The sequence below is a fragment of the Rhinopithecus roxellana genome, chromosome 6, assembly GCF_007565055.1.
Source record: "Rhinopithecus roxellana isolate Shanxi Qingling chromosome 6, ASM756505v1, whole genome shotgun sequence".
In the NCBI taxonomy this organism is placed as follows: domain Eukaryota; kingdom Metazoa; phylum Chordata; class Mammalia; order Primates; family Cercopithecidae; genus Rhinopithecus; species Rhinopithecus roxellana.
This window is the reverse complement of record NC_044554.1, coordinates 45,658,681-45,682,993: the sequence shown is the minus strand read 5'-3', so window position 1 is coordinate 45,682,993 and position 24,313 is coordinate 45,658,681. Positions and strand designations below refer to the sequence as shown.

Below are 24,313 nucleotides of genomic sequence, written 5' to 3'. Positions count from 1 at the left end.
CCTTTCTTGTAGGACTGCTAAGGACAGCAGCTGGCGGGAGTGGGTCCTTGGTGAATGGCAGCTGTTACTGTCCTTATAAAGAAAGGTGGAGTTACAAACGGGCATTTAGGCCCCTAGAAGGGGGTGGGACCCAGAGCAGAAACCTGCTGACCACTGTGCTTCCCCCCAGATAGACCCACAGGTGACCCCCATTGGGATTTAGGCCTTAGGGGTCTCTCCCTGACCCACCCAAACTCCTCTCATCCCCTCCTGCCATCCACAAACACACTCCACACTGACTCAGAACTATCTGATATTTATTTCCCAATATTTTGATAATTTTTTTTACAAATGGAATACATGGAATGAAGGGGCTTATATGGGACCCCAGGTAAGACTGAGGTTGCGACTCTCTGAGGGTCTGGGGTTCCCCTGCTAGAGGGGACTTTGGGCATCCAGCTTCAGGGACTGAGCCGGGTTGGGTCGAGGGGCAGCATGGCATCGGACGTGGTGCCGTCTGTGCCTCTCCTGCCTGCGGGACAGCTGGCGAAGCTGTTTGCGAACAGCCCACAGCACCAGGTACACCTCCCATAGCATCTCAGCCTCTGGCGTCTTCAAAGGTGACTGAGTCCTCACTTGGGAGCTGACTGAGGCAGAACTCACTGATGACTGTAAGAGAAAGAGAAGATGTACACATGTAAATAGGTGGGTCTAGGGAGAAACTGCCATTAGAAGGACTCATAGATAAACAGCAAAGGGCTCCCTGATTCCACCTCTCCCATCAGGCCAGCTCAGACATTACTTCCTCCAGGAAGCCTTCTCAGATTGCATTAGACGTTTGTCATCTCTATCCGTTTTTTTTTTTTTTTTTTTTTTTAATGAGATGCGGTCTTGCTATGCCACCCAGGCTGGTCTCGAACTCCTGGGCTCAAGCGATCTTCCTGCCTTGGCTTTCCAAAGTGTTGGGATTACAGGCATGAGCCATCACACCTGGCCCATCATTTCTATTCTTTTTGTTTTTTGAGATGGAGTCTTGCTCTATCACCCAGGCTGGAGTACAGGGGCATGATCTCAGCTCACTGCATCCTCCACCTCCTGGGTTTAAACGATTCTCCTGCCTCAGCCTCCTGAGTAGCTGGGATCACAGGTGCCTGCCACCACGCCCAGCTAAGTTTTGTATTTTTAGTAGAGACAGGGTTTCACCATATTGGCCAGGTTGGTCTCGAACTTCTGACCTCAAGTGATCAGCCCACCTCGGCTTCCCAAAGTGCTGGGATTACAGGCGTGAGCCACCACACCTGGTCTTTTTTTTTTTTTTTTTGAGACAAGGTCTCACTCTGTCACCCAGGCTGGAGTGCAGTGGCATAATCTCAGCTCACTGCAACCTCCACCTCCCAAACTCAAGTGATGCTCCCACCTCAGCCTCCTGAATAGCTGGGACTACAGTTGTGCACCATCACGCCCGGCTAACTTTTATATATATATATACACACACACACACACATACACACACATATACACACATATATATATTTTGTAGATATATATATAGTAGAGATATACATATATATACATAGTGGAGATATATATATATATTTTTTTTTTTTTTTTTGTAGAGATGGGGTTTTGCCCAGGCTGATCTTGAACTCCTGAGCTCAAGTGATCCACTTGCCTCAGCCTCCCAAAATGCTGAGATTACAGTTGTGAGTCACCACGCTCGGCCTAAACTGTTTTTTTGTTTTGTTTTGAGATCATTGTAGACTGACTGACATGCAATTGGAAGAAATCATAGAGATCCTATGCACCCTTTACTGAGTTCCCCTCAACAGGAAAATATTGCAAAACTATACTATGATACAGTCAGGTTATTGACATTGATCCAATCTACTGATCTTACGTAAATTTCCCTAGTTTTACTTGTACTCACTGGTGCGTGTATCTGTGTGTATGTATAATTTTACCAAGTTTTATCCAGTGTGCAGGTTCATGTATCCGACTACCACAGTCAAGGTACAGAACATTTCCATCAGACAGGAGAAAGCAAAAAACGAAAACAAAACAAAAAAAGATACAGAACATCTGCATCATCCCAAGAGTCCTTCATGTTATCCTTTTATAACTACACTCTTCTCCCCTCTCTCTGCGGCCCCTGGCAACCACTGAGCCACTAATATGTTCGCCATTTCTAGACTTTTGTTATTTCAAGAGTGGTAGATAATATAAATGGAATCATTCAGTATACAACCTTTTAGGATTGGTTATTTCCACTCAGTATAATTTCCTTGAGGCCGGGCGCAGTGGCTCGTGCCTGTAATCCCAGCACTTTGGGAGGCCAAGGTGGGTGGATCACTTGAGGTCAGGAATTTGAGACCAGCCTGGCTAACATGGTGAAACCCCATCTCTACTAAAAATACAAAAAATTAGCTGGGTGTGGTGGCCAGGCGCCTATAGTCCCATCTACTCGGGAGGCTGAGGCAGGAGAATTGCTTGAACCTGGGAGGCGGAGGTTGCAGTGAGCTGAGGTCATGCCACTGCATTCCAGCCCGAGCTACAAGAGTGAAACTCCGTCTCAAAACAAACAAAAAAATTTCCCTCGAGATTCACACCCACATTACCACATGTATCAATAGTTTGTCTTTTCTTTTTTTTTTTTTTTTTTTTTTTTTTTGAGACGGAGTCTCACTCTGTCGCCCAGGCTGGAGTGCAGTGGCCGGATCTCAGCTCACTGCAAGCTCTGCCTCCCGGGTTTATGCCATTCTCCTGCCTCAGCCTCCCAAGTAGCTGGGACTACAGGCGCCCGCCTCCTCGCCCGGCTAGTTTTTTGTATTTTTTAGTAGAGACGGGGTTTCACCGTGTTAGCCAGGATGGTCTCGATCTCCTGACCTCGTGATCCGCCCGTCTCGGCCTCCCAAAGTGCTGGGATTACAGGCTTGAGCCACTGCGCCCGGCCTAGTTTGTCTTTTCTATCTTTTTTTTTTTTTTTTTTTTTGAGATGGAGTCTCCCTCTGTCGCCCAGGCTGGAGTGCAGTGGCACAATCTCAGCTCACTGCAAACTTCACCTCCTGGGTTCACGCCATTCTCCTGCCTCAGCCTCCCGAGTAGCTGGGACTATAGGCACCCGCCACCATGCCTGGCTAATTTTTTTTGCATTTTTTTAGTAGAGACGAGGTTTCACCCTGTTAGTCAGGATAGTCTCAATCTCCTGACCTCGTGATCCGCCCGCCTCAGCCTCCCAAAGTGCTGGGATTACAGGTGTGAGCCACCACACCCGGCTTTTTTTTTTTTTTTTTTTTTTAAGACAGAGTTTCACTTTTGTTGCCCAGGCTAGAGTGCAGTGGCATGATCTCAGCTCACTGCAACCTCCGCCTTCCAGGTTCAAGCAATTTTCCTGCATCAGCCTCCCGAGTAGCTGGGATTACAGGCACCCACCGCCATGCCCAGCTAATTTTTTTGTATTTTTAGTAGATACAGGGTTTCACCATGTTGGCCAGGCTGGTCTTGAACTCCCAACCTCAGGTGATATGCCTGCCTCGGCCTCCCAAAGTGCTGGGATTACAGGCATGAGTCACCACGCCCGGCCCTGTCCTTTCTATCTTTTTAGAATTTTATTTATTTGTGTGTTTGTTTTGTTTGTTTGCAGATATGGGGGTCTCACTATATTGTCTAGCCTGGCCTCGAACCCCTGGGCTCAAGCGATGCTTCTGCCTGGTTTTTCAAAGTGCTAGGATCACAGGTGTGTCACTGCCCCTGGCCAGTCTGTCCCTTCTTATTGCTGACTAGTATTCTGGGGTTTGAAGATATCACAGTTTAACCATTCACCCGCTGAAGGACATGGGTTGATTTTGGCTATCACAAATCAAGCTGCTGTGAATGTCCACATTTAGATTTCTTTTTTTTTTTTTTGAGACAGAGTCTCCCTCTGTCACCCAGGATGGAGTGCAGTAGCACGATCTCGGCTCACTGCAAGCTCCGCCTCCCGGGTTCACGCCATTCTCCTGCCTCAGCCTCAGAGTAGCTGGGACTACAGGCGCCCACCACTGTGCCCTACTAATTTTTTGTATTTTTAGTAGAGATGGGGTTTCACTATGTTAGCCAGGATGGTCTCAATCTCCTGACCTCATGATCCGCCCGCCTCAGCCTCCCGAAGTGTTGGGATTACAGGCATGAACCACTGTGCCCGGCCTCACATTTAGATTTTTCGTGTGAACATAAGATTTTATTTATCTGGGATAAATGCCCAAGAGTACAACTGTTGGGTCATATGATAACTGCATGGCTAGTTTTATAAGAAATAACCATTCTTGGCCAGCCGCTGTGGCTCACGCCTATAATCCCAGTACTTGGGAGTCCGAGGCAGGAGGATCACCTGAAGTCAAGAGTTCAAGACCAGCCGGTCCAATATGGTGAAACTCTGTCTCTACTAAAAATACAAAAATTAGTCAGATATGGTGGTGGGTGCCTGTAATCCCAGCTACTCGGGAGGCTGAGGCAGGAGAATTGCTTGAACCTGGGAGGCGGAGGTTGCAGTGAGCGAGATCATGCCACTGTACTCCAGCCTGTGTGACAGAGTGAGACTCCAACATAAAAAAAAGAGAGAGAGCTAGAAATGACCATCCTCTTTTCCAGAGTGGCTGTGCTATCTTTTTTCCTTTTTCTTTTTCTTTTTTTTTTTTTTTTTTTTTTGAGACAGCATCTCAGTCTGTCACCAAGGTTGGAGTGCAGTGGCACGAATATAGCTCACTGCAGACTTGACCTCCCAGTGATCCTCCCACCTTAGCCTCCCAAGTAGTTGGGACTACAGGCATGCATCAAGCCTGGCTAATTTTTTTACTTTTGTAGAGATGGGGTCTCCCTATGTTGCCCAGGCTGGGCTAAACAAGCTTACAATCCTACTCACATGAGTGCAGGTGAGCTTTCAAACTCAACATTTGGTCATGTCACTCCTCTGCTCAAGTGTCTTCAAGGGCTCCCATTGCTCTAAGGGTCCAATCCACAGCTCACAACGTGGCAACCCTGCCTTCTACCAGCTGACTTTTGGCTTCAGGATCGTTTCACTCCAACCCACACACCTTGGGCCAGCTCTGCACACATCTGCTATTCTTTTTTGTTTGTTTGAGACAGACTCTCACTCTGTTGCCCAGGCTGGAGTGCAGTGGCACAATCTCGGGTCATTGCAACCACTGTTTCCCAGGATCAAGCAATTCTCCTGACTCAGCCTCCCAAGTATCTGGGATTACAGGGGTGCACCACCACACCCCGCTGATTTTTGTTTTTGTTTTTGTTTTTAGTAGAGACAGGGTTTCACCATGTTGGCCAGGCTGGTCCTGACCTCAGGTGATCCACCTGCCTCAGCCTCTCAAAGTGCTGGGATTACAGGTGTGAGCCATTGCACCCAGACTTTTTTTTTTTTTTTTCCTGAGACAGAATCTTGCTCTGTCACCCAGGTTGGAGTGTGTGGCATGATCTCGGCTCACTACAACCTCCGCTTCCCAGGCTCCAGCAATCCTCCCACTTCAGCCTCCCGAATAGCTGGGACTACAGCTGTGAGCCACCGATTCCTGGCTTATTTTTGTATTTTTTATAGAGATAGGGTTTTACCATGTTGCCCAGGCTGGTCTCAAATTCCTGAGCTCAAATGATCCTCCTGCCTTGGCCTCCCAAAGTGTTGGGATTACATGCATGATCCACTGTGCCTGGCCACATATCTGCTATTCTTACTCCCTGGACACCCCTCCCACTCCCTCCACCTTCCCCTAACAACCCTTTCAAGCCAAGCTAACACCTTCAGGCCTCAGCTTTACCCTCACTTCTGTTAAGAAGGTCTTGCCTGGCTGGGTGCAGTGGCTAATGCCTGTAATCCTGGCACTTTGGGAGGCCGAGACGGGCGGATCACAAGGTCAGGAGATCGAGACCATCTTGGCTAACACGGTGAAAACCCATCTCTACTAAAAATACAAAAAAAAAAAAAAAAAAAAAATTAGCCAGGCGTGGTGGTGGGCACCTGTAGTCCCAGCAACTCGGGAGGCTGAGGCAGGAGAATGGCATGAACCTGGGAGGCAGAGCTTGCAGTGAGCCAAGATCGCACCCCTGCACTCCAGCCTGGGTGACAGACTCTGTCTCAAAGAAAAAAAAAAAAAAGAGGCCTTGCCTGACTACAGGTCTGGATAACATGCCTCTCTCCTGGGATCCTACAGCCCGCTTGACAATGTCACACTCACCAATGTGTGGATACTGAACTAGCAATGCCTATGATCTCATCTGTAGCCCCGCAAGTCTGCAAATCTTGTTCAGTGTTGTATCTTCAGTACCTGGCAGTTGCTGGACGCACAGGAAATAGTTTTTATTTTTATTTTTGAGACGGAGTATCGCTCTGTTGCCCAGGCTGGAGTGCAGTGGCGCTATCTCAGCTCACTGCAAGCTCCACCTCCTGGGTTCATGCCATTCTCCTGCCTCAGCCTCCCAAGTAGCTGGGACTACAGACGCCCGCCACCTCACCTGGCTAATTTTTTTTTTTTTTTTTTTGAGAAGGAGTCTCGCTTTGTCACCCAGGCTGGAGTGCAGTGGTGCGATCTCTGCTCACTGTCAGCTCCGCCTCCCGGATTCACGCCATTCTCCTGCCTCAGCCTCCTGAGTAGCTGCGACTACAGGCGCCCGCCACCACGCCCGGCTAATTTTTTGTATGTTTAGTAGAGACGGGGTTTCACCGTGTTAGCCAGGATGGTCTCGATCTCCTGACCCCGTGATCCACCTGCCTAGGCCTCCCAAAGTGCTGGGATTACAGGTGTGAGCCCCCGCGCCCAGCCTGGCTAATTTTTTTTTATTTTTAGTAGAGACGGTGTTTCACCATGTTAGCCAGGATGGTCTTGATCTCCTGACCTCGTGATCCACCTGCCTCAGCCTCCCAAAGTGCTGGGATTACAGGCATGAGCCACTCCGCCCAGCCGGAAATATATGTGTGTGTATATATATATAAAAGAAAAAATTTGCCGGGCATGATGGCTCATGCCTGTAATCCCAGCATTTTGTGAGGCTGAGACAGATGGACCACTTGAGGCCAGGTGTTCGAGACCAGCTTGGCCTCGTGGTGAAACCCTTGTCTCTACTAAAAATGCAAAAACTAGCCGGGCATGGGAGTGCATGCCTGTAATCCCAGCTACTCAGGAGGCTGAGCCAGGAGAATCACTTCAACCCGGGAGGTGGAGGTTTCAGTGAGCTGAGATTGCGCCACTGCACTCCAGCCTGGGCGACAGAGTGAGACTCTGTCTCAGGATAAAAAAAAAAAGAAAGAAAGAAAAAGAAAAAGATGTTTTAAGAGACAGGGTCTTGCTGTGTCGCCCAGGCTGGTCTCAAACTCCTGAGCTCAAGTGATCCTCCCGTCTCAGCTTCCCCAAATGCTGGGATTACGAGCATGAGTCACTGCACCAGGCCAGGAAACAATTGTTGAACAAGTAATCAGAGGGAGGGGTGAGTCACTCAGGGCTGGGGAAAGAGGGAGGGGGTGTTGGGACGGTGCTGACCTTCCAGCTGCACATCTGCCAGCCGCTCTGCAGGGCAGAGACCATGAGCGTAGAGACAGACTTGACGGCCGTCCTCGGCAGCTGCAGCAGGGATCGGCCCTGTTGGCCCAGCTCCACCTTGGTCCCCTCTGTAGTCTTGGCCAACACGCCGGGATCTGCCAGCTTGGGGGACTCAGCCAACTTGGGTTTAGCCTCTTTCGGGGGCTCGACCAACCTCAAAGTCTCAGCCACCTGGAGAGTCTTCTCCATCTTCTTCAATGAGTGTTTCTTGGAGCCAGGGTGTTCTGAGATGGTTGGTTTAATTTTCTGCCTCCAGAAGAAAACCTGAGAACCAAGACACAGAGAGGAGAGACAGGAGAGAGGGGCAGGGCAGAGACAATACCATCCACAGAAAAGAAGGCACAAAAGGGATGCATCAGTGAGTTTCCTGGCCTCTATCCCTTCTCCTCCAGCCCCTCACCAGCTGTCCTTTCCTTCCTCCCCACTCCATCTTGTTTGGCCACAGGAGGCCAGGAAGGCAGGGAACCCATGCAGTAAGGGGCTGCTGTGACCATGCCCTCAGGCCAGAGCATCATGAGGACAGAGTGGTCTCAGAAACTCACCCAGGAAATAATCCTTTGCCAAGCCTGTCTAACCCATCGGAAGAACTTCATGACCACAACCATCTCTCTTGACAGGACAAACACGGAGGAAAGAGCAGAGCCAGCATTTGGTACAGTGGAGGTGGCAGGTGGAGGACGGGGTGGGCTGTGGGCCAGTGACCACCTCTTGAGGGGTCTCCTGGGAGCTTCAAGCACAGCAGTAAAGAAAGAAGTAGGAAATCCTGGGGGAAAGCCCCTCCTGCCAATGAATCCCAGACCTTTTCTCCCCTCCCTGGGACAGGGAGAGGAGTTGAAGTAGGTGAGAACCTACAGTGAGGGAGAGTTCTAGACCATTGTGAGACTGCCTGGCCCCTACCCCAACCCCCGAGGCCCTGCCTGGACCCACAGAGTCCATCTCGTCCACCCTGGCTCTTCTTCGCTCAGATCCAGGGAAAATAAACTAAGGTGTAACAAACTAATAGGCCCTGTCCCTGCATCACGTCATGCAGTCCCTTCACAGCAGCCTTTCAAGGTAGGTATTGTTGTTAGTGCCACTTCACCAAAGAGGGATCTGAAATTCAGGAAAGCTAAAGGGGGCCGGGCATGGTGGCTCGTGCCTGTAATCCCAGTGTTTTGGGAGGCTGAGGCAGCAGGATCACTTGAGGCCAGGAGTTCAAGACCAGCCTGGGCAACATAGTGAGACCCCCCCCAACCCCCACAACTCACTATGTTTAAATTTTTCAAAAAAAATTTTTAAATCAGTCAGGAGTGGTGGTGTGTGCCTGAAGTCCCAGCTACTCAGGAAGCTGAGGCAGGAAGATTGCTTGAGCCCAGGAGGTGGAGGTTGCAGTGAGCCATGATTGTGCCACTGCATTCCAGCCTGGGCAACAGAATGAGACCCTGTCTCAAAAAAAAAAAAAAAAAGGAAGAAAGAAGGGAGAGAAGGATGGAGGAAGGAGAGAGAGAGACAGAGAGAGGAGAGAAAGAAAGAAAAGAAAAGAAAAAGAAAAGAGAAGAGAATTAAAGAGAGGAAGGAGAAGAAAAGACAGAAGAAGAAGAGAAGAAAAAAGGAAAGCCAAGGAGACTGAAGGAAGTCAGAGGAAGAAGTGAGGAAAGAGAAGAAGCATAAAAGGACAGAAAGAAGACATAAAGAAGAAAGAAAGAAAGAAAGAAAGAAAGAAAGAAAGAAAGAAAAAACTTAAGGGGACCAGGTGTGGTAACTCACACCTGTAATCCCAGAACTTTGGGATGCCAAGGTGGGAGGATTACTTGAAGTCAGCAGCTTGAGATCAGCCTGGGCAATATAGCGAGATGGTCTCTACCAAAAAATGTAGACCGGGCACATTGTCTCATGCCTGTAATCCCAGCACTTTGGGAGGCTGAGGTAGGTGGATTACTTGAGTTCAGGAGTTTGAGACCAGCCTGGCCAACATGGTGAAACCCTGTCTCTACTAAAAATACAAAAAAAAAAAAAAAAAAAAAAAAAAAAAAAAATTAGCCAGGAGTGGTGGTGCACACATGTAGTTCCAGCTACTCAGGAGGCTGAGGCATGGAAATCGCTTGAACCTGGGAGGTGGAGATTGCAGTGAGCTGAGATCTCACCACTGTACTCCAGCCTGGGTGACAAGAGCGAAACTCCATCTCTAGCTGGGCATAGTGCCACATGCCTGTAGTCCCAGCTACTTAGGAGGCTGAAGTGGGAGGATCACTTGAGCCCAGGAGTGGAAGACAACAGTGATCTATGATAACACCACTGCACTCCAGCCTGGGCAGCATAGCAAGGCCCCATCTCTACAAAAATAAAGACAATATAGCTGAACGTGGTGGCACACACCTATAGTTCAGGGAGGCCAAGGCAGGAGGATCACTTGAGCCAGGGACGTGGAGGCTGCAGGGAGCTGTTTGTGCCGCTGCACTCCGAGCATCAGAGCAAGACCCTGTCTCAAAAAAAGAAAGAAGAAACGAAAAAAAAGAAAAACCAAAGAAGTTGCCCAAGGTTATGAACCTAGGGAAACCTAAGGAGGTAGAGAGTCACGGACTCCAAGGCAGGTCAGCCTCCTTGGAGGCTGCTGGGACTAGGGGCCTCCTGGGGCTACAGCCACAGCTCTCGCCTCTTCCCCGCTAGATGGGGTCCTTCTCCATCACTGCTGACTCTTCCGCCTGGGACCGGAGCCCAGGCTGCCAGGGAGGGGCCATCTCACCCACAGGGCCCGTCCTCAGCTGGCCGGGGGTAGGAGCCACGGCGGCCGGCCAGGCCTGGCAAGGGCACCGTGTGCCCGGGGAGCCTGGCCCACACCCAGCCCAGAGACAAGGGGCCCATTCAGGGCCCCCCGCCCCGCCCCCAAGCAGCTACCCAGATCCAGCCCGCAGAGGGGACACACTGGGAAGCTGGGGGTGGATCTTGGGCAGCCACCAAAGACCTCATTGTTTCCTGGTCCCCCCGCCCAGCACGTGGGCAGACGCCCCTCCACCCCCAATCCTCGCCTGCCCCTTCCCAGGACCCGAACCGCTGGCTCCCTTCTCCAGTCTCTGTCTCAATCCCTCCATCTCCCACACTTTAAACCTCCCCAGTCTGCAAAAGATCTCAGGGAAGCCCCAAATGGCAGGCGTGACCCCTGAGTCTGAACACAAGCAACAAACGAGATGTCAACCTCCAAATTCAAGTTTCTTCAGAATTTTTAATTATTATTATTATTTTAATAACAACCTGAATCCCAGAACTTCCAGATACTGTCCACACTCCCTCCCCTGGGCAGAGGAGAGGATGCACCTCAAGGGAACAAGTTGGGGGTGGGGTGTCTGCCAGGGAGCCTCCAGCTCCCTCAGGCCGTCGACTGCTGGGGGTCCCATGAGGGAGGGTGGGGGTTGGTTCCCTCCCAGAGGGGGCTCCCTCTGACGCCCTGTCCTGAAGTCCTCCCTCCTCCATTAAGGCTGGGGATGATGAGGATATGGGGCAGGGGCCGGGGGACCAGGCCGTTACTGAGCCTTGAACTCCCACCCTAGGGACACGGGGACATTAAAGCTGCATAGGAAGAGGGGGCAGGCGGCTGACAAAAGGCCGGGCAGCCCCAAAGGCACATTGTAAGGGAAGAGAGGCTCAGACGGAGGGCCCATTGGGCGCGGAGGGCCCAAGCCGTGGGACCCCCGAGGAGGGCAGCTGAGCCAGCTGCTCCGGGCTGGCCAGGGCGCGCAGCAGCCCGTTCTCCTGCTCCAGCGCAGCGTTCCGCTCTGCCAGTTCCCGGATCTGCTCCTTCAGCACCTCCACCTCTTCCCGGACCGCAAACATGAGGTGGGACTTCACCAAGTCCTGGGGGCCCCGGGACAGGCACAGTGTCAACGGAGTGGGTGCCTCATCCCCTGCCCAGTGCCTCGAGGGCCGGGATGGGAGAGAGTCCCGTGTCCAGAGGATGAGAGACAAAGCAGGGAAGGGACAGGGGAAAAGGACGAGGGACAGAGGCAGAGTCAGAGCTCAAAGACAGAGATGGGGACCAGCAGCCAGACCAGAGGCCAGGCAAAGTCAAGGGTGGAAGTGGCGGTAGGAGGGGGCAGAGGATGCCCAGGAGCCCAGCAGGGAGAGGGATGGAGGAGCTGGGAGTTGGTGTTGCCTGGTAAGGAAGAGGACAGGGCTGGGGCAAAGGGATGGCTTAAGGGGGCCGGGACCTCCTGGGACTAAGATGGCTTCTCTTACCATGGCTTGCTCGATTTTGTTGTCAATGCCAACCAGGCTTCCGGAGCCACTGGAGAGACACAGGAAGGTGAGGGGAGGAGAGGAGGAGCCTTCCCAGGTGCTGGTTTCTTGGACCACAGCCTCCCGCCCACACCCCCCCTGTACCTGTGACAGTAGAGAATGAGGGAGAGGAGGGTTTTGTCCATCCCCCTGCGGGCTGAGGGCCGCTGCCCAGGGCCTCCCAGGCCCCGGTGGGGTGGGGGCCCAGATGTCCCTCGTATGGGGGACGCACCCCGGGGAGAGCAAGGGGAAGAGGCACAGCCCCTTTTTCGGGGCGGCCCTGGAGCCATCCCCACCACTCGGGTCTCATAAGATGACACCAGGGACTTGACAGAGACCCCTGGCTGGGCCATGCCCAAGGGGAAAGGGTCCTTAGACGCCCCCGCAATGGAGAGGGATGCAGTGAAGGGAATGCCTGGGGGGCTTAGAGCCCCCCGGGCAGAGCGGGGTCTGGCTGGTGCCAGGCGGGCAGAGGAGACAGTGCCTCGGGGGTGCTGGCCTGAAAGATATACACCACCCCCCCAAGGGCAAGGCCTGGCTGCTATTGGCTCCTTGGGGACACGGGGACCCCCCTCCCCTCGGCTCCTCGGTGGGCGGGAATTCCCAGACACGGTCAGTGCCAGTGTCCCCTTCTCACCCTGGCACCAATCCCAGAGTGGAGGGGAGGGGGCCGGCCGAGGAAGTCAGCTGGTGGCTAGGCCAGGGGAGGGGCGTGGGGCAGAAGCCTGGGTCTGAGAGGGGAGTGAAGGGTGTGAAGGGAGAGGAAGGGCCTGGCCCTCAGAGGCCCCTCCCCACCTCTGACCCCATCCTGTCCCCTCTGTCCCTCAAGGCCTTGGGAAAGAGGGTGGAGTGCCTGGGGTAGGGGGCGTTCTGACGTACTCGTGGTCTTCCATAGATCATGAGTGCTCACCCACCAAAAAGCCCCACAAGGCTCACATCACGGGTGACCCCTGGGACCTGGCCAGAGGGTCCCTGACTTTCCAGAGAAGACCAAAAATGGGAAAGGTTACCATGGCAACAGAAACTGAGTCCAGAGCCCTAGAAGACGAATACAGCCTAAAGGCCAGGTACGGTGGCTCACACCTGTAATCCCAGCACTTTGGGAGGCTGAGGTGGGTGGATCACTTGAGGTCAGGAGTTCGAGACCAGCCTGGCTAATATGGTGAAACCCCATCTCTACTGAAAATACAAAAATCAGCCAGGCATGGTGGAGGGTGCCAGTAATCCCAGCTACTCAGGAGGCTGAGGCAGGAGAATTGCTTGAACCCGGGAGGTAGAGGTTGCAGTGAGCCAAGATCGTGCTACTGCACTCCAGCCTGGAAGACAGAGTGAGATCCTGTCTCAAAAAAAAAAAAAAAAAAAAAAAAGGGACAGGCATGGTGGCACACGCCTACAATCCCAGCACTTTGGGAGGCTGAGGCAGGCGGATCTCCTGAGGTCAGAAGTTCGAGACCAGCCTGGCCAACATAGTGAAACCCTGGCTCTACTAGAAGTACAAAAAATTAGCCAGGCGTGGTGGCAGGTGCCTGTAATCCCAGCTACTCAGGAGGCTGAGGCAGGAGAATCACTTGAACCTGGGAGGCGGAGACTGCAGTGAGCCGAGATCAGGCCACTGCACTCCAGCCGGGGCAATAAGAGCAAAACTCTGTCTTAAAAAAAAAAAAAAAAATACCACCTATGGGCCTGGGACCTGGGTCTGGGGTCTCAGAGAAAGCGAAGGCTCAGAGGAGAGGAAGGGAGGTGAGCTTGGAGATGGGACATTGGGAAGAAGAGCAACAGGGCTTGGAAGAGAGATGGGAGTCCGGGGAGACAGGGTCTGGCTGCAGTCTGGGAAGTGGCCACCAGAGGGCGATTCAGGCCTGGCTCAACAGCCCCCAAGGCCAGGCTCCAGGCTGGCTCCAAGACGCTGGGCTCTTGGTCCCAGAACCTGGCTCTCCCTCAAGCCCCACTCTCACGACCCAGGACCTGCACAGGCTCTTGTGCCGACCTCATCCTCCAAGGCTCCCTCTCCCACCACTCTGGCCCCAGGCTCTTACCCTGAGGCTCCGGACCTACCCTTGTACCCCTGCACTCTGGCGCTGTGGTGGGATCCCCAGTCTTGCCCTCCAGCCCCCAGCTGGGCCCCACTCGGAGCGGGGGCCTCAAGGGGCTGCAGCCCACATCCCTGGGCTCCCTTGTAAGCTCCCCCTCTTGGCTGTCAGCTCAGACTTGCTTCCCCGCAGGGGGATCAGCACTCAATTCAAGGTGACCCTTGGATGAGGTCCTGCAGCCAGGAAGGGAGCACAGGGACCTGGGAATTTTCCATTTCTCATCCAAGCTCTGGGTGCAGAACGCGCTGACAGGTAGAGCAACTAAGGAGGTGACCAGGCCTGAGTGAGCAGCATGGGGTGGGTGGGGGAAGGGAATCTGGGACTCCTGGGGCGGTGGGAGAGGAGAAGTTGAAGGCGGGGTGGTGGGTCTGCCAGCAGGAGGGTCAAAGTAATTTTCAAGCTATTTCAATCAGCAACACCTGAGTGGATATGGAGCCACCACAGAAAACCCAATACCCCCCCACCACATTACACAGACTCACAGAGACCAAACCGGGTGGATACATAGGGATAGGAACATGGGCCCTGCTTGGTGGAGACTCAGGGGTAAAGACGTCAAGTAAGGTGTTTGTTCTTGCCAGAGATAAAGGAATAATACAACAATAAACGTTTGTTGGCCAATAGGTGACTGACTGTCTTCTGTTTGTCTAGCGCCTGAGAGTTTCTGACAGCACTTTCCACTGGGGCTTTTTTTTTTTTTTTTAAGACGAAGTCTTGGCCGGGCGCGGTGGCTCAAGCCTGTAATCCCAGCACTTTGGGAGGCCGAGACGGGCGGATCACGAGGTCAGGAGATCGAGACCATCCTGGCTAACATGGTGAAACCCCGTCTCTACTAAAAATACAAAAAACTAGCCGGGTGACGTGGCGGGCGCCTGTAGTCCCAGCTACTTGGGAGGCTGAGGCAGGAGAATGGTGTGAACCCGGGAGGCGGAGCTTTCAGTGAGCTGAGATCCGGCCACTGCACTCCAGCCTGGGTGGCAGAGCGAGACTCCGTCTCAAAAAAAAAAAAAAAAAAAAAAGACGAAGTCTTGCTCTTGTCGCCCAGGCTGGAGTACAATGGTGCAATTTCGGCTCACTGGAACCTCCACCTCCCGGGTTCAAGCGATTATCCTGCCTCAGCCTCCAGAGTAGCTGAGATTACAGGCATGTGCCACCACGCCCAGCTAATTTTTGTATTTTTAGTAGAGATGGGGTTTCACCATGTTGGCCAGGCTGGTCTCCAACTCCTGACCTCGTGATCCACCCACCTCAACCTCCCAAAATGCTGGGATTACAGGTGTGAGCCACCGCGCCCAACCTCCATTGGAACATTCTAACACACACTTCAAGGGACCAGGACTCTGGCAACGCAGGCCCTCCCCTTTAGGACCCCAGAGTGAGGGGTTGTGGGCACTGTGCTAGAATTCTTTGACAGGGTCCGAGGAGGAAAGTAGGGGCTACTGAGACAGGATCTACCTCCACCACAAGCCCAAAAGCAAGTTTGTGTGGATTAGAAAATGCCCCTTTCTTCAAGACCCTTAATGCCATCTTCCGGAAAACTGTCGTGACTTCCAGCAATGACTGTGATTTCAAATATGAGCGGCACCCCCTGGAGTTATGCAGTGTGTGACATGCACAGTGGGAGACTTAGCCCTGCAGGACTCTCGGTCCCAGGGCAGGGACAGCCCTAGAAGCTGGTCTTCCTCTTTGAGGGTCAAATAAAACAGCCTCAACATGAAGATGGGATAAAAAGCAGGACACCTGGGAGAAATGGGGAGCCTGGGATCTTGGGGACAGGGGCCAGCCCTGCACACTCTCCAGTGAGTTCAGGGGATCCCCCAGGGCCTAGGCCTGGGACCAAGAAAGTGTCATCCAGCTGTCCTGTCTTTATGCTCTCCCGGATCTGTGGTGTCTTTGGGGCGGGGCTGGGGAGGTCAGGGAGCGGGAAGGGGGGTTGGCTCCCTGCCCTGCTTGGGAGAGCTGTCCCTGACTGTCCTAGAGAGAAAGGACATCATAGACCATTGCCGCCACCTCTTTGCTTGGGACACAGGCATCCAGTAGGATAGTGGAGAAAGTGGCTTTTGGGTTGGACCCAGGCTCCAACTGCAGTCCAGCCACTTAAACTAGCTGGGTGGCCCTGGGCAAGTTTCTAAAACCCTTGTGGCCAGGCATGGTGGATCATGCCTAATCCCAGCACTTAGGGAGGCAGAGGTGGGTGGATCACCTGTGGTCAGGAGTTTGAGACCAGCCCGGCCAACATGGTGAAACCCCGTTTCTACTAAAAATACAAAAATTAGCTGGGCGTGGTGGCGGGCACCTGTAGTCCCAGCTACTCGGGAGGCTGAGCCAGGAGAATCAGTTAAACCCGGGAGGCGGAGATTGCAGTGAGCCAAGACCATGCCACTGCATTGCAGCCTGGGACACAGAGCAAGACTCCATCAAAAGAAAAACAAAAAACAAAAAACAACAACAAAAAACCCTCCTTCTCTGAGTTTCAGATACTTCATCTAGCAAGTGGGAGAATGGAACTGCTTTTTAGGATTACAAGGGATAAGGCAGTACTGGACCCAGGGGAGGTACTGGATAAATAAATGTATCTTTTCTTTCCCAAGTCCCTGGGATCCATTCCCTATAATGCCTGGATCCCGTAGGCCGGCCACTGCCCCCACCCCCAATTCCTTCCATCCACTTCTTCACACTTAACCAACTACCTCCTGCCTGCAAAGAGGGGACAAGGATTTCCAGCCCCAGGGCATGTGAGCATTCTAGATTCACCTGCACCCTCTGTTCACCCATCCCCAGATTCAGGGACTGGTCAGGCGTCCCCAACTCCCTCCCTGTGATCCAGGCACTGAACATCTCAGCCCACCTGCCCTCTTAAGAGGGAGGTCCCAGGCCACTGGGACCCTGTTCTGCCAGCTCTGTGCACACCAGAAAGGAGAGGTGGAGTCTACACATCCCATTCCTAGGGGGCAGGGGGTGGCCCAACCCAAACCCGCCGGCTTGGCAGGGTGTGGCTTGAGGGGCTGGGCTGGGACAGATCCCTAAGAGCCTTGGAGCACAGCAGGGTGAAGTGGAGGCTGGGAACCGGACTGGTCAGATTGGGGTGTGCAGGGAGGGGGTGGGACGGAGAGGGGTGGGACAGAGGAAGGCAGGGAGGGAGGGGACGGGAAAGACGGAGGCTTCAGGAGGTTGAATCCTCTAAGACAGAGACAGCAGGAGGCTGGGCTGTGAACTCAACAGGGGTGGGGGAGGGACAGGGAGTCCTCTAGCCAGGGAACCTCCCAAGTGGGAGAGGGAGAGGGCGGGAAACGCTGAGAATAGCAGTGATGGGGGCAGGTGACTCTCCCAACCCTGGCTGACCTCACACCTGGCACATTCCTGAGTGGGAATGGGGCGTGCAGAAGCCACCGTGTCCTGCCCAGCCCCGCCCAGCCCCGCCTAGCACTGGCACCCTTACCCTCCATCACACCAGCTCCTGGCCACCCCCTTTGCCAGGTCCCTATCCTCCCCAAAGCTGCAGGACCCTGTCAGTGGTGGGCTTGAGTACCTGATCCCAGCGAGCGGCCCCGGATCTGGGGAGGACAGGAAGGAGCAACTCCCATCTGGAATAGGTCCCTCAGGCACCCACTCACCCACTCTCGAAGCCCCACCCCCAATTTCCTTCTAAGCAGGAAGTCCCTCCCCTTGAAAACCTCCTACGGGAAGTCCCACTCCTCCCTCCAAAAGAAAAACAGTGACTCCCCAGCCCTTCTGCCCGGTTCCTATCAGTCCCCGGCCAGAAGCAGGCAGCCTGGCTATCTCTGACTCACGATTCTGGGCCTCCCTTTTCAGCTTGCTGGCTTTCTTAGGAACGGTGACACCTGGCCCTGAAAATCCACCCAACAGAGCACTTTCCCCTAAAGGGTGAACCCCAGAAAGTCGCTCTCTGCAGTGCCGTCCCTGCCCCTTTGCCATTCCTAGCTCTGACTCTGTTCCTAGCTGGCTCATCTTAGGGACTCGCTTTCTCGGTTCTAGAAATCCTAGGATCCTAAAGTAGACCCTGTGGGCTATCAGGATGTCACAGTCCATGCATGCTGTTAGGGAGTCCTAGTCCTTTGTTAGGAGAGGAAGAGGGAGATGGAACTGAGATGAAACTGATTTCTATTCTTTTTCAGTTCTTTTTTTTTTTTTTTTTTTTTTGAGGCGGAGTCTCGCTCTGTCACCCAGGCTGGAGTGCAGTTGTGTGATCTCAGCTCACTGCACCCTGCACCCTCTGCCTCCCGGGTTCAAGCGATTCTCCTGCCTCAGCCTCCTGAGTAGCTGGGATTACAGGCACATACCACCACACCCGGCTAATTTTTGTATTTTTAGTACAGACAGGGTTTCACCGTGTTGGCAAGGCTGGTCTTGAACTCCTGACCTCAGGTGATCTGCCCACTTCAGCCTCCTAAAGTGCTGGGATTACAGGCATAAGCCACCGTGCCCAGCCTACTTCCTTTATATATACGTGTGTGTGTGTGTATATCTATATCTATATATATGCTATTTTCTTTCTTTCTTTGTTTTTCTTTTTAGAGATGAGGTCTCGCTATATTGCCAGGGTTTGGTCTTGAACTCCTGGCCTCAAGCAGTTCTCCTGCCCGGGCCTCCCAAAGCACTGCGAGTACAGGTGGGAGCCACTGTGCCCCGGCCTGATTTGCTATTCTGTCTAGAGCACGCATTTGCCAGTGGGTTCCTGGGGTTGGCCAGATGATCTCTAAATCTGCAAGAACTCTGGAATCTGACAACAATGAGTCCCTTCAGACTCTAAAAAAGTCTGTGACCTGACAGTTCTGAGCCAGGGAGTCCCACCCAGCCCTCTCCACAGAGAGGGAGTGGGTCCGAAATCATCTGTGTGCAGTGGTTATGCCCAGGCCAGGTTTCTCTGTCTAAGAGTTCCTCTCCAAGTTCAACCTGGGGGAAGGATGCCTACCGGGCAGTTTCTCACAGCTATCCCAGGTGCTGGGCAGGGAACCTGAACCCCATGCCCCACCGCCCCACGAAGCCCACCTACCTATCATCATCGCTGTCTAGGTGACCACTGATGGCCAACATGGAGTGGGCCAGGCTGAATTTCTGAGCTGCTACTGCTCCGAAGGGGTCTGGAGATTTGTGAACCAGGCTGGCGTCATGGGCGAAGTAGAGGGCCGGGGAGCTGGGGCGAGAGTCAAGTGGGGGCACCTGGAGGCGGAGAGGTAGGAACCATCACGTGAAAAGAGAAGAGAAAGGAACCAGCTGCCTTACAACTTGTCTATTAGCCTTCCTCCCTCTCCACCTTTCCACTCCCTTTGGAGGACCCAGGAGTCCTGTCCCCGCAGCCCTTCCCTCCTCCAGCTCTGGAGAAGGCATTAGGCAGGTACAAGAAGCAAGAAATGGGTCAACCTGAGGAATGGGAGGAGTGGTGTATGGGACATTAGAGAGGGTCTCCCGAGTAGGAGGAGTGGGGGACTGACGGAAGAACCGAGAATAGACTCCAAAGTCCCTGCTCCCCCTGGGCCGGGACCCTAAACAGAGGCTACTCAGAGTGTCTGCCTTCTTTTATGTTTTATTTTATTTTTTTGAGACAGTCTCACTCTGTCAGCCAGGCTGGAGTGCAGTAGCACAATCATGACTCACTGCAGCCTCGAATTCCTGGATTTAAGCGATCCTCCAGCCTCAGCCACCCGAGTAGCTGGGACTACATGCGTGCACCACCGTAACTGGCTAATTTTTTATTTTTTGTTAACACAGGGTCTCAGTATGTTGTCCCTGCTGGTCTCAAACTCCTGGGCTCAAGTGATCCTCCCGCCTCAGCCTCCCAAAGTGCTGGGAGAATAAGCCACCACTCCCAGCCTGTGCCTTTGCTGGAGTCTCGCTCTGTCACCCATGCTGGAGTGCAGTGATGTGATCTTGGCTCACTGCAACCTCTGCCTTCCGGGTTACAGTGATTCTCCTGCCTCAGTCTCCTGAGTAGCCGGGACTACTGGCGCCCGCCATCACACCTGGCAAATTTTTCTATTTTTAGTAGAGACAACGGGGTTTCACCATGTTGGCCAGGCTGGTCTTGAACTCCTGACCTCAAGTGATCTGCCCGCCTCCGCCTCCCAAAGTGCTGGGATTATAGGTGTGAGCCACTGCACCCAGGCTGCCTTCTTAAAATGACTCCAATGTCACCTCTTAGAGAGGTATTTCCCCATTATTCATTGGTCCACTGAACTGTTTCATTTTTTTATAGCACCTAACATTATCTAAAATTAAAGTATTTATTGTGTCTCTCCCCGGCTAGAAGGTCAGTTTGCTCAGTAGCTATTTGTAGAATGAATGGATCCTCAGAAACTGCTCCTCCATCCACTCACCCACCCCTCACTCTCACCTCCCCTCTCAAACTTCTCGGACTCAGGTGGAATTCTGCTCCTGTGCTCTGCCCTGGGGTTGGCGGGGGCTGCTTGTGGAGCTGGGGGGAGGCGGAGCCTGGGCGTGGACCTGCATAGCCCAACAGGCGCTGGGGGCGGCAGCAAAAAGGGCGGGGGCCACAGGAACATGACAAGACGCCTCTGTGAGGCCCCGGGAGGCCCCAGCTTCTCAGAAAAGCCAAGAACAGAGAGTCCAGGGTGGTTAGAGGGACAGAGCAGAGGAAGGGGGCCCAGGTGGTGTCCCCTGGCCATTCTCCACCACTCCCCTCTGTTAAGAGGGAGAAGAGGCATGAGGGGATGTGGAAGGGAGACAGACTTTTGGGCAGGGAAATAGCAAAACAGTTACGAGCAAACAGCAGACCGTCAGGAGGTGGGGGAAAGCTGGGGAGTAGGGGCACTGGAGAGAGACAGGCAGGGTCTGTGGCCCCAAAAGAAGCTCAGGCCAGGCTTAAGGACAGAGAGCAGGGAAGCTGGAGGCCAAGGGGGTTTGCTTTGGAAGAGTCTGGGGACAGGACAGGAAGAGAAATAGCATCTTCTCCCCTGGGGTGGGTGCTGAATGCAGGAGTTCAAGAAGAGTTGGGCGGGGAGGGGGTGGGGGGTGGTAGGAAGGGGCGTCACGAGAGACGTGAGCTTGAGGCCAGGAGGGGGTTGGGGGGAGCCAGTCCTGACCGGTCCTGACAGGACCCAGACATCCAGTCCCAGGTTATTTTTATACTGTGGTTTGTGCCCAAGGCCAGAAAGGGGAAAGAGTTCGCATCCTCACACTCCCTGCCTTTCCCCAGCCCTCCGAGGTGTTATATTCTCCCCACAGGACAGAAGTATCCCACCCTCTTGTCTCTGGCTGCTCACCCCCACTACGGGGACCCAGGCATGCTGCCCCCTCAGCCTGAACTTGTTCCTCTTTTGGAGACAGGAAGGAGAAAGAGTATGAGACTGAACTCCTTCTGGGGCTTTTCTCTCCCACTCCATGGTGGTCACCCTCGAGTTATCAATCACAGAGAGGCTCAGATGGAGGGAGTTGAGACAGACAACTGGGGGGTGAAAAGGATCAACCAGCAAGCCCCCTCCCCATCCCTGAGAGGTGTTCTCCCCACCCAATTTCTCAGTGACACTTGGCTTACAGCAAAGCTGGAGGTAGGACTCAGATGGGTGGCTGGGGGAAAAGAAAGACCCCTACATTCAGGACGGGGCTGCAGTGCAGAGACTAGCAGTGCGCAAGGCCTACCTTTTACCTTTCCGCCCCAAATCCTGGCAGCTCCTCCCCCAGGGACCCAGCTACCCAGCTGGGGCCTCCACCCTCATCACCTAGAGGCAGAGGGGCTGAGACCAAGACAGAAGAAGGCCTGGTGAGGGGGCCACATATGCTATAGGCTACATGAAGACCAAGACAGAGAATCAGAGGCCAGAGAGAAAGAGAGAGGGTGCAGAAAAACAGGGAGGAGGCTGAGACAGAAAATGAAGGAGGAGGAAGGGGCTTCAGAGTAACCTGGCAGGCACAGAGAAGAGGGCTGTCTGATCTGATAGACAAGTAATGGAGGAGGGGGAGGGGAGGGGAAGGGGGGGGGGAGGGGAAGGAGGGGGAGGGGAGGGGAAGGAGGGGGAGGGGAAGGAGGAGTGCCCAAGATAGAGGTTAGGCCAGAGCTGATGGGCCAGCCCTAGAACCCAGGTCTTACCTGCCCCATCTCCTCTGGAGCACCCAACTCCATCCGCAGCCGCATGTCTACAGCTTTCCTCCGGGACAGTGGAGGGGTCCTGGTCCCTGAGCCCCCAGCCTCCGCTTCCACCCTCAGAGAGGGCAGGGGCGTGGCAGCCCGGGATGTGCCCGCACTCTCACCGGTCCCAGGCTCTGGGGGGCGCTGCTGGGGTGGGGAGGCCGACAGTGGGGGCGTCTCTGCCTTGGCTTTGCCGGGCACCACCAGCTGGCCCAGTCCCCCAGTGAAGGAGCGGGCCTGAGGTCCGGGAGAGGTGGGGGGTGGACGGAGCCAGGAGGTGGGGCCCTGAGACAGGCCTGACTGTGGGGTGGGGGTGCCCAGGCCAAGGCTGGCCAGCTCCAACCTGGAATCCAAAGATCTGCCCCCGGCGCCCCCTGAGGCCCCTCGAATTCCCTCCAGGAGTCGGCCGAAGCTGTGGGGCTCCAGGTCTCGCTCATAAACATCCACACACGTCCAGCGACCACGGCGATAAGGCTCTCCCAGGCCGTGGGGCAGCTTCACCACCCGAAAACGGGAGGAGGGGGCCCCAGGTGGTGGGGAGCCATTCCGGGGGGTGCCCTTGCCCCCCGGATCGGGGCTGGGCTCCCCACTGGGCAGGCGGGGCAGGGGCCCGGTGGGGGGCTGTGGAGTAGGGGGATCTGAAGTCCCTGGGCTCCCCGGGCCCTCATAGTCTGTGGTGACGCTGGTAATTTGGAAACTACTCTTCTTCTTGCCCCCGCTCATGGTCCCTGGGGCTCAGGGCTGGGCCAAGGTTGGGGGTGGGTTGGGACTCCTTGAAGGGGCTCAGGCACCCCTGGAACAAGGGGGCCACATGGCGGGGGCATCCGGGCCCCTGGGTACGTCTGGGTCCGACATGGCAGGAGGGCCTGGTGGGAACCCGGGGTGCCTGCTGGGTGAGGGGAGAAGAGGAGAGGGGAGGTGGCGGGAGGGGGGAACAGGGGCAGGTTTTTCCTGCTGCTGTTGCTGCTGAACTCCAGAGCTGAGTTTGCAAACTGGAAAAAGAGGGAGAGAGAGAGTGTGTGTGTGTGTCTCTCTGTGTGTGTGAAACCAGTGGGCAGGCCACCTCCAGGGCTTCCTCTCCGGGGAGCAGAGTGGGGGAAGGGGAAACCGTCAGAGACCCGGAGACAGGCAAGAGATGACAGAGACCAGGGCAGAGGGGACCAGATCCAAGAAGGCGCTCAGAGTAGGAAGAGGCAGATGAGTCCCAGAGTTGGGCATTTCTTGTCTGAGATTCTGACTCAGGGGGCGGGTATTGTCACAAGAGCTTGGACTCCAGGGCCTGGGAGAACCGGGGTGAAGCAGCTCCCCAGCCTGGCCCGGCCACTCAGAGAGACCTCTCCTGGGCCTCAAGCCCACCCCAGCTCCCACATCCCTGGGGCAGGCCCTGCCCGGCTACCCCCAGCGCCCCACCCAGCCCCGAATCCTACCTCTGGGGCCTCGGCCACTGATCTGAGCCTGAGGGTCCCGGCGCCTAAGAGGTCGGGTTGTGCTTTCCCTGGGGCCTTCTGGCCACGGGGAGTGGCGGGGCACGCAGGCGGCAATCAGAGGTTGCCCCGTCCTCTCCGGGGGCCTCAGCTCATCCTGCGAGGCATCTCCGAGGAAAGTTTGCTCTCCGGAAAAGAAGGAACCCGCGCCTCCTCCGAGGAGCCCAGGAGCGGCCGCTGAAGCCCCAAGGGTCTGGAAACTGATGTGGGAGAGGGCGGTCGAGCCCCCCGCTGCTCCCGGTGGCAGCCAGCGAGTGGGTGTCTCGAGTCTCCTCCCGCGTGGCCCCGCTGGGTCCGTGTCTCCGCTCCTCTGCTCCCCTGGGTCTCTGCCTCTCCGTCTTTCTCTTTCTGGGCTGTTGACAACCCCCACACCAGGAAGTCCTGCCTCCTCGGGCCTGCTGACTGCTCCTCTCCTCCTCCTCCTCCTCCTCCTCCTCCTCCTTCCCCTCTTCCTCCCCTTCCTCCTCCCTCCCTCCCTCCTGGGGCTTCCCGCCAGCTGGCCCGGGGCCAGGCCTGCCACAGCCGCTGCTGTTGCAGTTGCTGCAGCCACTGCTTAGGCTGCTGCTCCTGGGGCCCCAAACAGACTTTCTTAACCCCACACCTGCCGGGCCCCAGCCCCACTCTTGCAGGGAGGGGCTGCAGAGGGCGGGGCTCGGGGAGAAAGGGAGGAGCTTGCAGGGAGGCGAGGGATTCCCTTACTTGTAGTCAGTTGCTGCCATTGGCCTAGAGACACACAGAAGAAACGGAAGGCACAGGCCGGGAGGTGTGCTGGATGCCCACCCAGAAGTGCCCAGTCCCTGCTGTGGGGCGGCTGTGGCTGTCATCCTCCTT

At 54.8% G+C, this 24,313-nt stretch overlaps 2 protein-coding genes across 2 annotated transcripts; both read right to left on the bottom strand.

Annotated features, from left to right (window-relative positions):
* Positions 1–275: 275 nt before the first annotated feature.
* C6H7orf61 (chromosome 6 C7orf61 homolog) lies at positions 276–8,755 on the bottom strand. The gene is made up of 3 exons (XM_010377711.2): positions 8,099–8,755; positions 7,497–7,820; positions 276–648 (listed from the first exon to the last, which is right to left on the bottom strand). The coding sequence occupies exons 1-3, from the start codon at positions 8,159–8,161 to the stop codon at positions 415–417; spliced, it is 621 nt and encodes a 206-aa protein (XP_010376013.2). The 5' UTR covers positions 8,162–8,755; the 3' UTR covers positions 276–414.
* A 1,980-nt stretch (positions 8,756–10,735) lies between these two features.
* TSC22D4 (TSC22 domain family member 4) lies at positions 10,736–24,029 on the bottom strand. The gene is made up of 5 exons (XM_010377712.2): positions 23,426–24,029; positions 21,960–22,990; positions 18,909–19,075; positions 11,766–11,814; positions 10,736–11,384 (listed from the first exon to the last, which is right to left on the bottom strand). The coding sequence occupies exons 2-5, from the start codon at positions 22,719–22,721 to the stop codon at positions 11,175–11,177; spliced, it is 1,188 nt and encodes a 395-aa protein (XP_010376014.1). The 5' UTR covers positions 22,722–22,990; positions 23,426–24,029; the 3' UTR covers positions 10,736–11,174.
* Between the last annotated feature and the right edge of the window lie 284 nt (positions 24,030–24,313).

What these genes read in the sequence shown, in the direction of transcription:
- C6H7orf61 (XM_010377711.2), bottom strand. Translation starts at nt 8,161, where the DNA reads ATGGTTGTGGTCATGAAGTTCTTCCGATGGGTTAGACAGGCTTGGCAA. An exon ending in GGCAAAGGATTATTTCCTGG is followed by an intron (nt 7,821 to 8,098) that starts GTGAGTTTCTGA and finishes CTTGGTTCTCAG; the next exon opens with GTTTTCTTCTGGAGGCAGAA. An exon ending in GGCAGATGTGCAGCTGGAAG is followed by an intron (nt 649 to 7,496) that starts GTCAGCACCGTC and finishes TTTCTCTTACAG; the next exon opens with TCATCAGTGAGTTCTGCCTC.
- TSC22D4 (XM_010377712.2), bottom strand. Translation starts at nt 22,721, where the DNA reads ATGAGCGGGGGCAAGAAGAAGAGTAGTTTCCAAATTACCAGCGTCACC. An exon ending in CTCCAGAGGAGATGGGGCAG is followed by an intron (nt 19,076 to 21,959) that starts GTAAGACCTGGG and finishes CTCCGCCTCCAG; the next exon opens with GTGCCCCCACTTGACTCTCG. An exon ending in ACAAAATCGAGCAAGCCATG is followed by an intron (nt 11,385 to 11,765) that starts GTAAGAGAAGCC and finishes CGGGGCCCCCAG; the next exon opens with GACTTGGTGAAGTCCCACCT.